General features: G+C 35.0%; 1 protein-coding gene across 5 annotated transcripts in view; it reads left to right on the top strand.

Annotated features, from left to right (window-relative positions):
• Nucleotides 1-6,618, top strand: part of LOC131438346 (uncharacterized) — a 164,803-nt gene extending 158,185 nt beyond the window's left edge. For 2 of the 5 annotated variants that reach the window (XM_058608304.1, XM_058608301.1), the window contains 2 exons: nt 4,960-5,538; nt 5,612-6,618. In XM_058608304.1, coding sequence (XP_058464287.1) covers nt 4,960-5,078 — 119 coding nt within the window. In that variant the 3' untranslated portion in view covers nt 5,079-5,538; nt 5,612-6,618. Of the gene's footprint in view, nt 1-4,360; nt 4,639-4,959; nt 5,539-5,611 lie in introns of those variants that run through there. The other 3 variants (XM_058608306.1, XM_058608303.1, XM_058608302.1) reach the window with 2 other exon arrangements.
• The last annotated feature ends 7,173 nt before the right edge of the window (nt 6,619-13,791 follow it).

Here is a 13,791-nt window from a genome sequence, read left to right as displayed (position 1 = left end):
AAACCAAATGGAATTCAAGAAAAAGTCTAGCGGTCTGCTTAATAAGTACAGCTGTTTTACTCTCCAATGCTTTGACTGCTGGTTTTGTTCTTTATGGAGAAAAATATCTGAATGTACCTCGTCAAAAAATAGCCAAAGCCGCCGAGCCGACGCCAGCTGAGTCGGCCACCGACCCGCCGTCGGAAGCGGTAACCTGTAACCGCCTCGTTTTCCCGGTCTACTCAAAGCTAGGTTTCTTAGCTTTAGTTAGGTCCGAACGAGCGGTAGCGAGGTCGGACAGCACATGAACCAAAACGATGTGGCGTAGCCGCATTTGTATTTTTTCATTTTCACTTAATAAACGGAAAATACCACCTACATTTGCCTAGTAGATACACCTATGCAATTGCTTTGATGCTTACTACCTAATAGTCAACAAGTTTTCTTGGGAACTACTTTCTGAGGTCATGAATCAATCTTTATTCAAGAGTACAACAATCAAACAATGACCCTGATCTGGCAAATATTTATTTATTGGTGTGGCGTAGTCACTACTTTGGTCAACCGAACGATCTTGAGCAGTAACATCTTCATCCTTTTCCTTCACCTGAAATCAATTTCCATATGATATCAAGGCGATATCATGATTCGGCGAAATGGTTTGTTCGGTAAAATGGCATTCGACGATATGATCCTATCGGCAAAATCACCCGTTTTTCAGGATAACGTAAACGAGTTTCGGCTTATACTGCCCGATTCAGGTGATGGTTATTTATTGGTTCACCTATTTTGTGCATAGGGCACATAACCGATTTATATACTTTATACTTCGTTTTCGACTCGTCAGTACATAATAGTTTATGTTGAACTGTTATGTAGCCCAGCAGTTCAACATAAACCGCTAGACAGACATAAAATTCATTAAGGTTAGCTTAATTTTGTGCTAGGGCACATAACCGTTTTCAATATGTTTACATTTCGTCTTTGACTCATCAGTGCAGTGCAGCTCAAGTTTGAACTGCTTCATGCAAAATTCGGCAGTACAATTTTAATCGAACGTTAACGAGTTTCGGCTTATACTAGCCGATTCAGGTGATGGTTATTTAGGGTTTATTTACGTTCGGCACGATAGTAAAGACGTTGCACTACGGTTTAAATAAAAAAGTGTTCTGAAAGTAGCAGAAACTTTATGTCTGCCTAGCGGAATATAATTTATTCTACTTCATTTTGACCCCTTGTTACAAACTTCTATATTTTATATTTAATTTTTTTGAAAATCAATCAATGAAAGATCAATTTTAGATACGAATAATCATCAGATATTTAGCTGGCCAACTGAAACCATTTTATATTATAATAAAAAAAATTGGAGAAAGAGAACGAACAAACTTATTCATTTGATTAACAGTGAATAGATTCAAGAGAAGATTCCATATAAATTTTACTTGATCAGACCATGTCAGTTTCTAACCATGTTTTTTTATTGATTTTCAAGCCATGTAAATTTCGAATTACACGTAAAATTATGTTTTATATGATGGATGCTTTTTGTTACAACTGATTCAATTGCATTATACAGGTATCTCTCGTAGAGCAAAAGGGGGTAATGTTGTAAGCGTTTTTTGAAGAGTGCCGATGCTTCTCAACAGATTTCGATAAAAGAATATACGTTGAATTAGAAAATACTTCAGATACGATTACTTTTTTGGCTTTTTGAAATTTGGGGGGGTAATGTAGTGAATGATGCTCTGGTTTTAATAATCATACCAATGTATATTCGTAATAGTCACAAACGTTATTATTGAAAAAAAATACTAAAAATAAAAACTAGAATGTAGGTTTATGCTATATTTATATGAAGTTACGAAAACAAAAAATGTGAGTATGTGATATACCCTAACAACCCTAATAATCATTTTAACGGTGATCCCTACATCTACATTTGATTGCAGCCTTGATGGCTGCTCTTACTTTGATTTTGATTAAAAAGAATAGTTTTAATAGTTTAAAACATTGTCCTCAAACACATTCACAGCATTGTCCCGAAGAATGTTGTTACTTGACCCTGGGAATCTCAATTTCAATCCTGAATATCAACAAAACTATAAGATTTGTTTCCAGCGGGAAATCACTTGAAGAAAACCTGATATTATTTATCTCAACGAAAATGACTTCTTTTGAGCAGACAAAGAACAATAACTGCACACTATACTTTTTTTACGGGTGTCGGTAAAAATTTTACTGACTTTCAAACAGCTGAACAGTCAGTAAACAGTTCAGTAAAATTTAAATTTACTGAATGATTGGTAAACTGGATCGCCACTACGAACTGTCAAAATTTACTGACTTATTCATCACCTAATACCGAAGTTCGGTAAAATTTGCAAAACAAAACGTAAAAATTGAATTTTCTGAATTCTTCTATATTACTAAATCTGTAGTATTTGATACCAAATACTATGAAATTAAAAAGGATCAGCGAAAAATAATACACAGTTTTATTCGGTGATATGTTAAGTCTAATGATTTTTGAATACATTACCTAAGACTACGCATAAATTTTTCTCCCGTCGTTGTTAAGGCATCAATGCCCATGAGCGAATATATAAATATAAAAAAAATTTTATCCGAAGGACGAGAGTCGACTTTCTCCACATTGTAGCACTCAACCAGTATCTTGTAGAAATATTGATAGTCGCCACTTATTTTCAGGCTCCAGTTTCTCCAGATTATAAATGCTTCAGAGTTGTCCGCAAACATGTCTCCTTTAATGTGTAATGTGGGTACGTCATATGATTGCGGAAGGATGTCATCCTGTGATGTATAAAAAATATTGTTATTTTCGATGAAATTCTTTACTGTATTATATTACCTGACACCATTCTAAGATGCCCTGGAGAGGATTATCGTTGGCAGCGCCGGATAAACGCAATCGTTTTGCTCCGCGACTCGGATTTTTCATCCGAATTATAGCTAGAGCCCTCAACAAATCTGTATAGAAAATTTTCATATTAATTTCGTATATACGTTTTTCGATACAATTTATTTACCGTTAGTGATGTGTGGTTACGTTTTATGTGCCACGTAATGTGCCGTACGAGCCCTTCCACGTATCCCGGAACAGGTTTACGATGAAAAAAGCACTTTGCTTCGTACTTGCTAAAAATGAGAAAACTTTGAAAATATTATAAATGTACTTACTGAACAGCTTCTTTACTTCTTCATCCGCAAGTAAGTCCAAAATATTGTCCGTTTTAGCTGCAGTCTGCACTTTTCCGAAAAAAAGCACTAATTTTTACCACTGTTAGTATTATTTGAACTTTAAAATGGCGACACTTTTGACAGGCTTTATTTTCTCCGAAAGCGTTCAGTGAAAATTACTGAAGCTCAGCACTGTTTACATATTTTTTCGGTGTTTATTCATTAACCACTGAGAATCGGTGATTTTTTTACGGAATGACTTGGACGTGATGACATTTCAATGTTTACAACATACGTCAGTAAAACAAAAAACAAATTTTCAGCAAAATTATCATGGAATTACTGACAACTCGTGCATATTTTACTGATATCGGTAAAATGGAATTAATTAACGATTTTTTCTGCTAAAATTTCCTTTTACAGATTAAAACTGTAAAAAAAATTACCGAACATCAAAATAAGAATTCAGTGTGTGCCACTGTAGATACTCGCATTTTAACACCAATGCAATAACTATGAAGAGTTAACACTTCACTACATTTGTATTTAGCTAAATGATATTTGTTTGTTGTAACGCTCCTAATATACCGCTGACATCTAATTTTCTTCACTAATTCAATCGCTGCAATCAATTCACAACATCACCCCCTTCTACTCTACTATGTAATACAGCTCACGAAAATCCACCTGTAACACAGTAGGGAATGGAAAGCAGAACAGTCAAATGGAATCGGCATTCGGTAAGCCTGCCTGAAAACGTCACAAATTTGCAGAGCTGACGGTCTCGCATACTTTCAATTCATTTCACTTTCGCAGTAGCAAAATGGTCTAATGCTCGTTCACAACAATATACATATTTCGATGAAGTGATCATTTTTTTGTTACTTTCGCTGCACTCCGTCCCGCAAACGGCATAAGTACTATGGTGTTTTCCATTTAATTCAACATTGTTTTATAAAACAATAGAACTGATCAATGTTGCACGCAATTGTGCAGTATAAACATATTAGAGAAATGAACTGTATGTTGTTATATTCAAGTGTTTCGGTTTTGCTGTTTACTGTTTGTTTGTTTTTTTGAAGTGGTCTATATATGAGAATATGATTTTTATTTACTGCTATCTCGTTTAACTTGTTTGCCATTTAGATTGATAAATTCAAATTTAAATCCTTTGTCGCAGGAACATGGTACAATGCGCTATACCAAACTCCATCAAACAAATCTACAATGAGAACCGAAAGGGTAGAGACAACGAGTAAAGTGTAACTGAAGCAGTACAAGCTCTTGTGATGGAGAATGGGCTTAACACGATATAATTTTCATCATGACAAGTGGCAACAGTAATAACAAGAAAAGTGAGAGTAACAGCGACGGCAAAGCAGTTAGTTTGACAGTAATCGGGAGGTTTGGATTCGTATTGTTACGAAACCTGATTTGCGCTGTGAACTGTCTTGGGAAGTAAATACTTCTGGTTAATAGGTTCCACCGATCATGTAAATTTTCTAAATGCGAATCAATAGGCTTAGCTTCATGAATTACTTAGGATGATGTACACTATTTGTAGATGTCTAAATAATTTGTCATCGCCTATCTAACCAGTCAGCAGCAGTTGTGCTGCTGTTAGCTTCCATATGTTTAATATAGGTTCACTGATTTCTTAATTCGGATAATAACGTCACCTAAAAACTACTATAATGATTAATTGTTTAGTTAGTAAAACATTGAATGTAATATATTACTAATGATTTTTGCTTACCTCGCCTCCTCCTGCAAAACAAGGTCTATTCATGCGTCCGGACGAAGCCAACCTCTACACCACACTGGAACAAACGATGAGCAGTAATCCGAACGTGTACTTCCAGCGAGGCGGTGGCGTCCATCCGGGAATGATGTATTAGATTACGGTGTGCTTGATTCTTACAAAAAGCAGAAAACACAAAACTATTAGTGATTTCGAACTTGCTAGATCTTGCGCGGATCTTCATTTAGATCAAACTCTGGGCGAAAACCACCTCGCGAACCACTAAAATCTTTGTAGTATGCGCCTTTGGTTCTGCAATGTTAAACATCAGTATGAAGCAGAATAGTATTTCAAAACGCAGGCACCGCCGCATGCTTGGATTTAGTGAAAATTACCAACTGCAGTAGAAACAGATTGAAACAAGTGATTTTAGATGATAAGATCGACTAGGAGACACATCTCCGCTACATACTAAATGAAATAGTTACTTAAGAAAAATTATGGAATTCTGGAATCATCCAAGGCATTGATGACTTCTGCTTGCTTATTACCCCTTCAAACTCCAACAAACGGCAGAGCAATTTTTCGGGATTAAATCTTCGCTTCACTAGATCTTAGTAAGTTTCACCAATTTTACATTAGAAATATCAAACAAATGTCACTAAACATCCGTTTTTTTTGTTATTTCAGAGTTATCGAGAAATTGTGATCTCTCAACATGGTATAATAACGGTTAATAGATGAATTTCACTGTACAGATACAAAACATCTGAAAATAATTATCAGCTTGCAAAATGTCCTCTAGGTAGCCACGTAATAGCAGTGCGCACTAATTTAGCTAATAATGAGACCTACCAAGAGGCACATTGACTCCAGTCCTCATTCGAAAAAAAAGAAAACACTCTTGCACCAGTAGAGGAAAAGTTCAATTATGAAACACATAGCCAGTAGGGGCTCCAAACGTATCTGATTTTACAAAATATTACTACTTTCTTAAAACGAAAAGTATAACGCATCAGCAAGATACAATATGCTATGCCGAAAAAGCAGTAAATATGAACTAATGTATTCATTACTATCCCTTGAAATGTAATTTAGGTTTATTAATGTCAGTACTTCTAATTAAAAAAAATGATTTCGGTACTTATTTTCTCAACACGTGCAAAAGATGCGTGTATGCGACAGCAGTGATTTTAATGTTCACCAACATGGTAAACTTGTTCATAGACTCAAAAATACTTTATCTATTACATAGTTTAAGATTTAATTTAGCTTAAATAACACAAAGGATTTAAATAGAGGACAATGTTAAAAAAAACTCTACAAATACTCTCTGTGAATGAATTTACTACTTTTTAATCATACTTTGAGACTGTATGAAGAAGACTACAACTGAGGTTCACCTGTACCCTATGCCATGGGACGATTTATGGCCAACGCTAATAAAACGCCAAGTCAGGTCGATTTCGTGATTAGGGATTCCGTTCTTTACAAGTTTTCTTCGAATAAACTATAAACTAATTGAGTTACGAGAACATAGCAATAATGACATTGTATTCGATAGTGAACAAATACACCGATACAAAAACAGTAAATTTTAAGCGTGAATGTTGTTGTAAATACTAGTGCTAACGAGCTTAGTCGAGAAACAGTTTGGAAATACTATAAGATGAGACATGAATAATATATAAAGCGTTTTCAATGACAAAATAGAGCCAAAAGAACATAAACATTGACGTTTTCATAGTCATAAAAAAATAAAACAGCCAAAGTCTTACCTACACACACGAATCTTGCGAAATTTGAATGACATGTGAAGTAACGGTATCGCGAATATTTATTAATTAAACGGAATATTAAATTGTATCTCTGTTTTCTTTCAGTCGATTTGAAATTGATCGATCCAGATATTCAATTTCATGCTTCAAATATTTGCATGAAAAAAAAAATGTTCACAGCTCAAACTATGAAGCAGAATCCACATGTTCTTGTTGTAGATGCAAGTTTTTTTTGTCCTCTCATTAAAAAGGCTATGCAATCACTGTGAAAACCAACTTTTGAATGAACCAATCGAATTATTTCGTCGAGAACGATAAATGTTTCTGCGCGAATGTGTGTGTTTGTGCTAACAATGTCATACAATTTTCTCTGAAAATTTTTAAACCTTAACCGCTGGACAGCACCCCCTACCCATGTCCGATTTATCTATGTATATATATATATATATATATATATATATATATATATATATATATATATATATATATATATATATATATATGTATATATATATATATATATATATATATATATATATATATATATATATATATATATATATATATATATATATATATATATATATATATATATATATATATATATATGTATATATATATATATATATATATATACATATATATATATATATATATATATATATATATATATATATATATATATATATATATATATATATATATATATATATATATATATATATATATACATATATAAGAGCGGGTTACGTCACTTATGGTTCAGCCATCTCCAAGATACTTGCGCGGTAAAAAAAAAACAACGTCGGTTACGTCATTCATACCATCATATCTCCGGAACCAAAAGTCACAGCCATTTGATCTTTGAACTTGATCAATGGCCCGACAGTAGTTTTCAAACGAGCATAAGTTTGTTAAAATCGGTTCAGCCATCTCTGAGAAAATTGAGCACGTAAAAATATCTTCGAAAAGTGCCTAAACACACACACACACACACACACACACACACACACACACACACACACACACACACACACACACACACACACACACACACACACACACACACACACACACACACACACACACACACACACACACACACACACACATGGCATATTGCGACCCGGAAAAAATTTTCAGATCGAAACTAAGCGATTGGAGTCCGATCTAGAACGACTCCAGGTTGCTAAAACGAACATCTCAAAAGTTGTTTGGGGCCAGCTCTCAGGCTGCTCAGATCAATAAACGAAAACGGTATTAGATTCAAACGAAAGGTCTTATGGTCTCATACAAATTTTCTGAATTTCACATGGATACAACTTCCGGTTCGAGAATTATAGTACATAAAATACATAAAAATGTGAAAATAATGCTCCTAAAACGTAAAAAAAATTAGAGGGTTGTATTCAAGATACGACCGAGCACAATAACATTAAAAATGGAACGTTTCTAGGGTCTTCATAATAAATACGAAAATAAAGATGATAATGATGATGATACACTAAACTAAAAACTTTTTCAATTGACTAATTACAAACTTGCTCTAGTTTAAGCGCTTAGATTGTTAGCTAATGATAAAATTAACAATTAAATTGTTTCTTGATAACTGATTCTATTCAATTTTGATCCCTTTCCACAAATTGTAAAGTTTTTGAATAACGTCCTTTAACTAGAAGTCATTTATGATTAATTCAAAGTTACTTGAAAGCTCAATTTTAGATACAAACAATCTAAAGATTTAAACCTGAACAAATGAAACTATTTTATCTTATGATAGAAATTTTCGAGAAACGTACAAACTTATTGATTTTATAAACAGTTAATCGATCCACGAGAAGATTTTATTTATTTTAACGAAAAATGTTGTACCAATAAACTCAGTAATAGTGTGATTTTATTAATCCTTCTTCAAAATCGTCGATAATCTTCGGAAAGTGTCGATAAATAATATGGCTACAATACGAGGAAGAAAACATGTGAAGCAGCCCGCATAAAATATTTAGTTACTTACGTCGATTTTCGATTTGGCATATTAGGAATATACGGAATGGATACGCAACAAAATTCCGAAATATTGTTCATATTGTAACTTGATGTTATTAACACATGAATGAACATTATCATAGTTACAACGCGTGTAGCCATTAGACGCTTATTGTTTTAAAGCAAATAATAATTAAACTGAAACTGGCGGTTAACCAAATTCTACGAGGGTTCCTATTCAAACGATACATGTAAAATCGCAGGTAAACTTACCTTGAGTTTATCTTTGGAACTCATTTATACTCCTAACCCGAGGAGGCCGCTTTTAGATAAGTTTCACAATTTATTTTAAATCTTTTGAAGCGTTTAATTCCTGGTGGGACAACAACTTGTTCAGTCACATATAATGAAAAAGAAGTATCTTTGATTATCATCTTCACACAACTTTATACTGAATCCATTTGCGCGCCACCGTTTTATTCGTATGGGAATGGAGATTTAAGTATGCAAAGCGATCCGTTGCTAAATTAAAACATTTTAACCTTACAATATTGAAGCTTTGGAATCATTTAAATGAGGAAAATCCATTAATAAATCATCGAGGAACAAGCGCTGCAAATTAGATCCGAAAAATCTATCGCCGATAATTCTAAATTGACCTGATAGTTACCAGAGAACCAAAATAAAATACTCAATTCAAAACAATTTTTCAATGGTATGCAATTGAAATATTCAAATGACGTTATCTCATAAGTTTAGGTTAAATGTTTCCGAATCGATTGGTTGTTGAATTATATAAGTCCATCAACAAGTGACTGAGTTATAACCGTTCAAAATTATGACAGAAAAATGTTACGCGATTAGTTTTGCATGTTTTAAATTGACACCAAGCCTCGTGTAGCGAAGAGTAAGGCATTTTTAATATTTCATAAGAATCGGTAACCACGCTGATTTGGTTCTTCAATAGCTAGATGATATATAAGACACTCAAGCGAGCACGATGTTGCGCAGACAACAGGAAATTTCACCAACACATAATGCAAAAGCGACAATCCAGCAAGTGAACGCATATGCAATCCAGTCACTCACTGGACGAGCTACTTGTTTCATTCGTAGGTAGGCATCAACTAGGCAAAGAAATATTGTGCAGCATAGCATAAATTTATAGATTTCTCTTCATACTACGCATAAGGATGCGGTGTTTTATGCATGACGCAAAGCCTCCTATAAAGAACATGAAATTGACGTCATTTTGTACAACTGGGATTGGTGGATGAAAACATAGGTCGATTCTAACCATTTTTCAATAGTATCCTATTGAAATACTGATACGACGTTGCCATATATGTTTAAGTTAAAAGTTTCCGAATCGATTGGTTGTTAAATTATATCAATCCATCAACAAATGACTGAGTTATTAAAGTTCAAAATTATGACGAAAAAAGGTTACGCGGCTGTTTTTGAAACTGTTTAATTGATACCCGGCCCCGTATAGCAAAGAGTAAGGCATTTTTAATGCCAAAAAATGTCACTCACTTTTCTTGGAGATGACTTAATCGACCTTTATAAACTTAGATTCGAATGATAGATCTTATGGTCTCACACAAAGTTCTGGAATTTCATTTGGATCCAACTTCCGTTCCCGAAATTACAGGGTGATATTCTGTGAAAATAATGCACCAAAAATGTGAAAATAATTTCACTCACTTTTCTCGGTGATGGCCTAACCGATTTTCACTTGGATATAAATAAAAGGTCTTCCCGTTCCGAAATTACAGGGTGCATAAAAATGTGAAAATAATGCCAATCACTTTTCTCGGAGATGGTCTTAAGATGCCACAAGAAATCCTAATTTTCATTCGGATCAAACCCCTGGGCCAAGAGAACTTTATTCATAAGCTACATCTTTATATCGGCTAGTGATTTTCTCTAGTTTACAAAACCTGAGAGTCTGTAACCAAATAAACCAAAAATAATTTGCTAAATTTTATCCTAGTCCAACTATCGGTACATTTTTTACCAAAATTCAAAGCGTCATAGAGAGTCGCAAAAATGGTTTGTAGGTCATATTAGTTTATATTTAAATGAACCGAATTTCGCTATGCCGATTTCCAGCTTCCCGTTCCGAAAGTACCGACAATAGTAATCAAATGTGATAAAATGGAGCTCAATTCGTGCTCTCATCTCATCCGACACAGTCGGAAATCGTTTTCGTTCGAGACAATAGAAACAAAAACAATACAGTGTATTGAACAATAGAGTATACGAAATGGGCAAATACGATTTAACAAATCCTGAAATTTGGCCTGCAAGACCAAATTCAGTTTCTATAGATTTCATGCGCTCAAAGTTAGACCAGCAGCAAATGAAACTGAAATCTTACTTAAAAATCGAATGCATCTAGACGCTAATAATGTAAGTGAGATTCAATTCAACAAGGCGTCTAACTGTGTGTACATTATGTTTAAACGTGAAAGAGATGCAATTGCATTCGCTTCGGTTAACAACGAGGTGCACAGTGTTGATCATGACAATGTTAAATACAAAATCTCTGTGTACTTGGTGGAAAATGCAATAGAAGTACGCGTGCATGACCTTCCCCCGCAGACCAGCGATCAGCACGTTCGGGAAAACAAGTCGCAGTACGATGAAGTTCTCTCCATCGAAAGAGAAGTATGGCGGCAGTTTTTCCCCGGGATTCGGAATGGCGTGCGAGTGGTACGTATGCAACTACGTATGGCAATTCCATCTTACGTTGTTTGTGGTCAAGATGGAATACATCCATGTAAAACGCTGATTACCTATGAAAATCAGCTCATTACATGTCAGTTTTGTGAACAACTTGCACACTACGGCAAACCTTGCTCTGGAACTGCGAAAAGATAAGGTCAACCGTTCAACAACGGAATCTAGTGAGCGCAATACTCCTGTTTCACTATCAAACCAACCAGCAACTGCAACCAATGTACAATGCATCTACAGCAACGAGCTCAAGACTGCAAAAAACAAGGAAAACGAAAAGTAGACAGAAATCAACAACAATACCACCGACGCGTCAATGGTTAACGAGTCGAGCCACGAACAAAGTGCCCTTCAATCCTCCTCTCCCCCTAGAAAAAGAGTGACAACGAAATAAAATACAATTTTTTATTTAAATCGGTTCAATTGGCCACGTAAAGCTTGTTCACAAATAGGCCCGAATAAAAATATTTTTTAAATAAAAAAATGGAGGTCAATTCTCTTTCTCACATATGATTGAATAGATTTTCACTAACTTAAATTCCAATGAGTGACAAAAACCTACAAAATTCATTTCTAAACCTTTTTAAGTTATAGCATTCCGGAAAATTTCTGCTGTAATATATAGGAGAAAATAATGAATATGAGAAAGGCATCATTACACCACTAGGTGTTTTAAAACCGGTTTTTAACGTATATAGGAATACAGGGTCCGGCACTCGAAGTGTAACCAATTAAAAAGGCCATAAATTCAATTTGGAAAATTACTTTTACTTAATTCAAAGTACAAAATGTGTAAAAATAATACAAAATTCAGAATCAATTCACTTTTGCTCGATATGACCACCTTTTGCCTTGACTATGGCCTTGAGACGGCCAAAAAACGAATCGCAAGCTGCCCGAATGTGACTTGCAGGTGTATTTTGGCCCACTCGCGGACAATAACTTTTTTCAGCGCCTCGAGATTGGAGTATCTTTTAGTTCGGACTTTGCTCTCCAAAATGGCCCAAAGAGAATAATCCATTGGATTCGCATCTGGTGAATTCGAGAGCCATTGTGTGGACGTGATGAAGTTCGGAACGTTGTTTTTCAGCCATTCTTGGTTCACTCGAGCTTTGTGAGACGGTGACGAGTCCTGCTGAAACGTCCATGGTCTGCCACCGAAATGTTTGTCTGCCCACGGCTTCAAAGCAACCTCCAGAATACTTTCCCGATAATATGTCGCATTTACCTTGACGCCAGGCTCGAAGGTCTGAAGTTGGGTACACTTCGAGTGCCGGACCCTGTATTTATCTGTGTTAACAACGATATACTACCTTGATCAAAAAGTTCCCGGAATTTTTCAAGAAAATTAAAAATGCAACATTATTCATTAAAATCGATATTGTCCCCTTCAAAGTGCTCCCCATCGACTGCGACACACTTATACCAGCGCTTGATCCTATCCTTGAAACATTTTTTATATTCAGTTTTTGGTATGGCCTCCAGAGCCATCTGCGATTTTTCCATAATCTCGTATCGGGTGCTGGAACGCGTTCCACGGAGCGGTTTCTTGAGTCGGTCGAATAGGAAAAAGTCGCAAGGGACCAAATCAGGTGAATTCGGTGGTAGCTGAATGGTATTAGTTTCGTTTTTGGCCAAATGTTCACGCCATATGAAAACGATGGCATTATGTGACGGTGCGCGAGTCCACGAGTTATTTTCCCACAAATCTGGTCTTTTTTAAATTAAATAGAGTTTGTTTGGGAATAAACTAACGTAATAGAGTTCATTTGGGAATAAACTAACGTAATAGAGTTTATTTGGGAATAAACTAACGTAACCTTTTCTATTTGTAAACAGTTATGAGTCAAATTTAGAACATTTTTTCCTATTTTGCATCATCGGTTTGACGAGGTCGGTTTGTGTGGCCATTAACTAGCATAACCTACAAATTGAGACATATTGAAATTGGACAGCAATAAAGTAAAAATAGTCAAATAAGAGGTTCTTTTTATTTACTGTGCACAGAATCGGAGAATCACATAATTTTGAGTTCACTCATCGGTTTATTCATCATCGGTTGGTGACAGCTGCAGTGTATGACCATTAAATTATAAATTATGGTATTTCACTCTGCTCTCCAATCTTTTGAGAAATATTAATTGGGCTGTATTGTTTGCAACTGAGAACGTTGACGATATGGCAAGAATTTGTTGCGGAGAAATCAATCAGTGACTTGAAAGCAATGTTCCTCGTATCAGGCCTGCTGTCACTCTAATTACGTCAATTGAAACGAAAGAGCACGGAACGACCGAAATCAGCATTTTGGCGAAAAATTTAGTTGATTTTCTGATTTTAGGTAGTTATTTTTTGAGACAACTAAAA

This window comes from Malaya genurostris, chromosome 3 (genome assembly GCF_030247185.1).
Source record: "Malaya genurostris strain Urasoe2022 chromosome 3, Malgen_1.1, whole genome shotgun sequence".
Taxonomy (NCBI): Eukaryota; Metazoa; Arthropoda; class Insecta; order Diptera; family Culicidae; genus Malaya; species Malaya genurostris.
The sequence above is the reverse complement of the archived record's forward strand: the minus strand, read 5'-3'. Positions and strand labels throughout refer to the sequence as shown.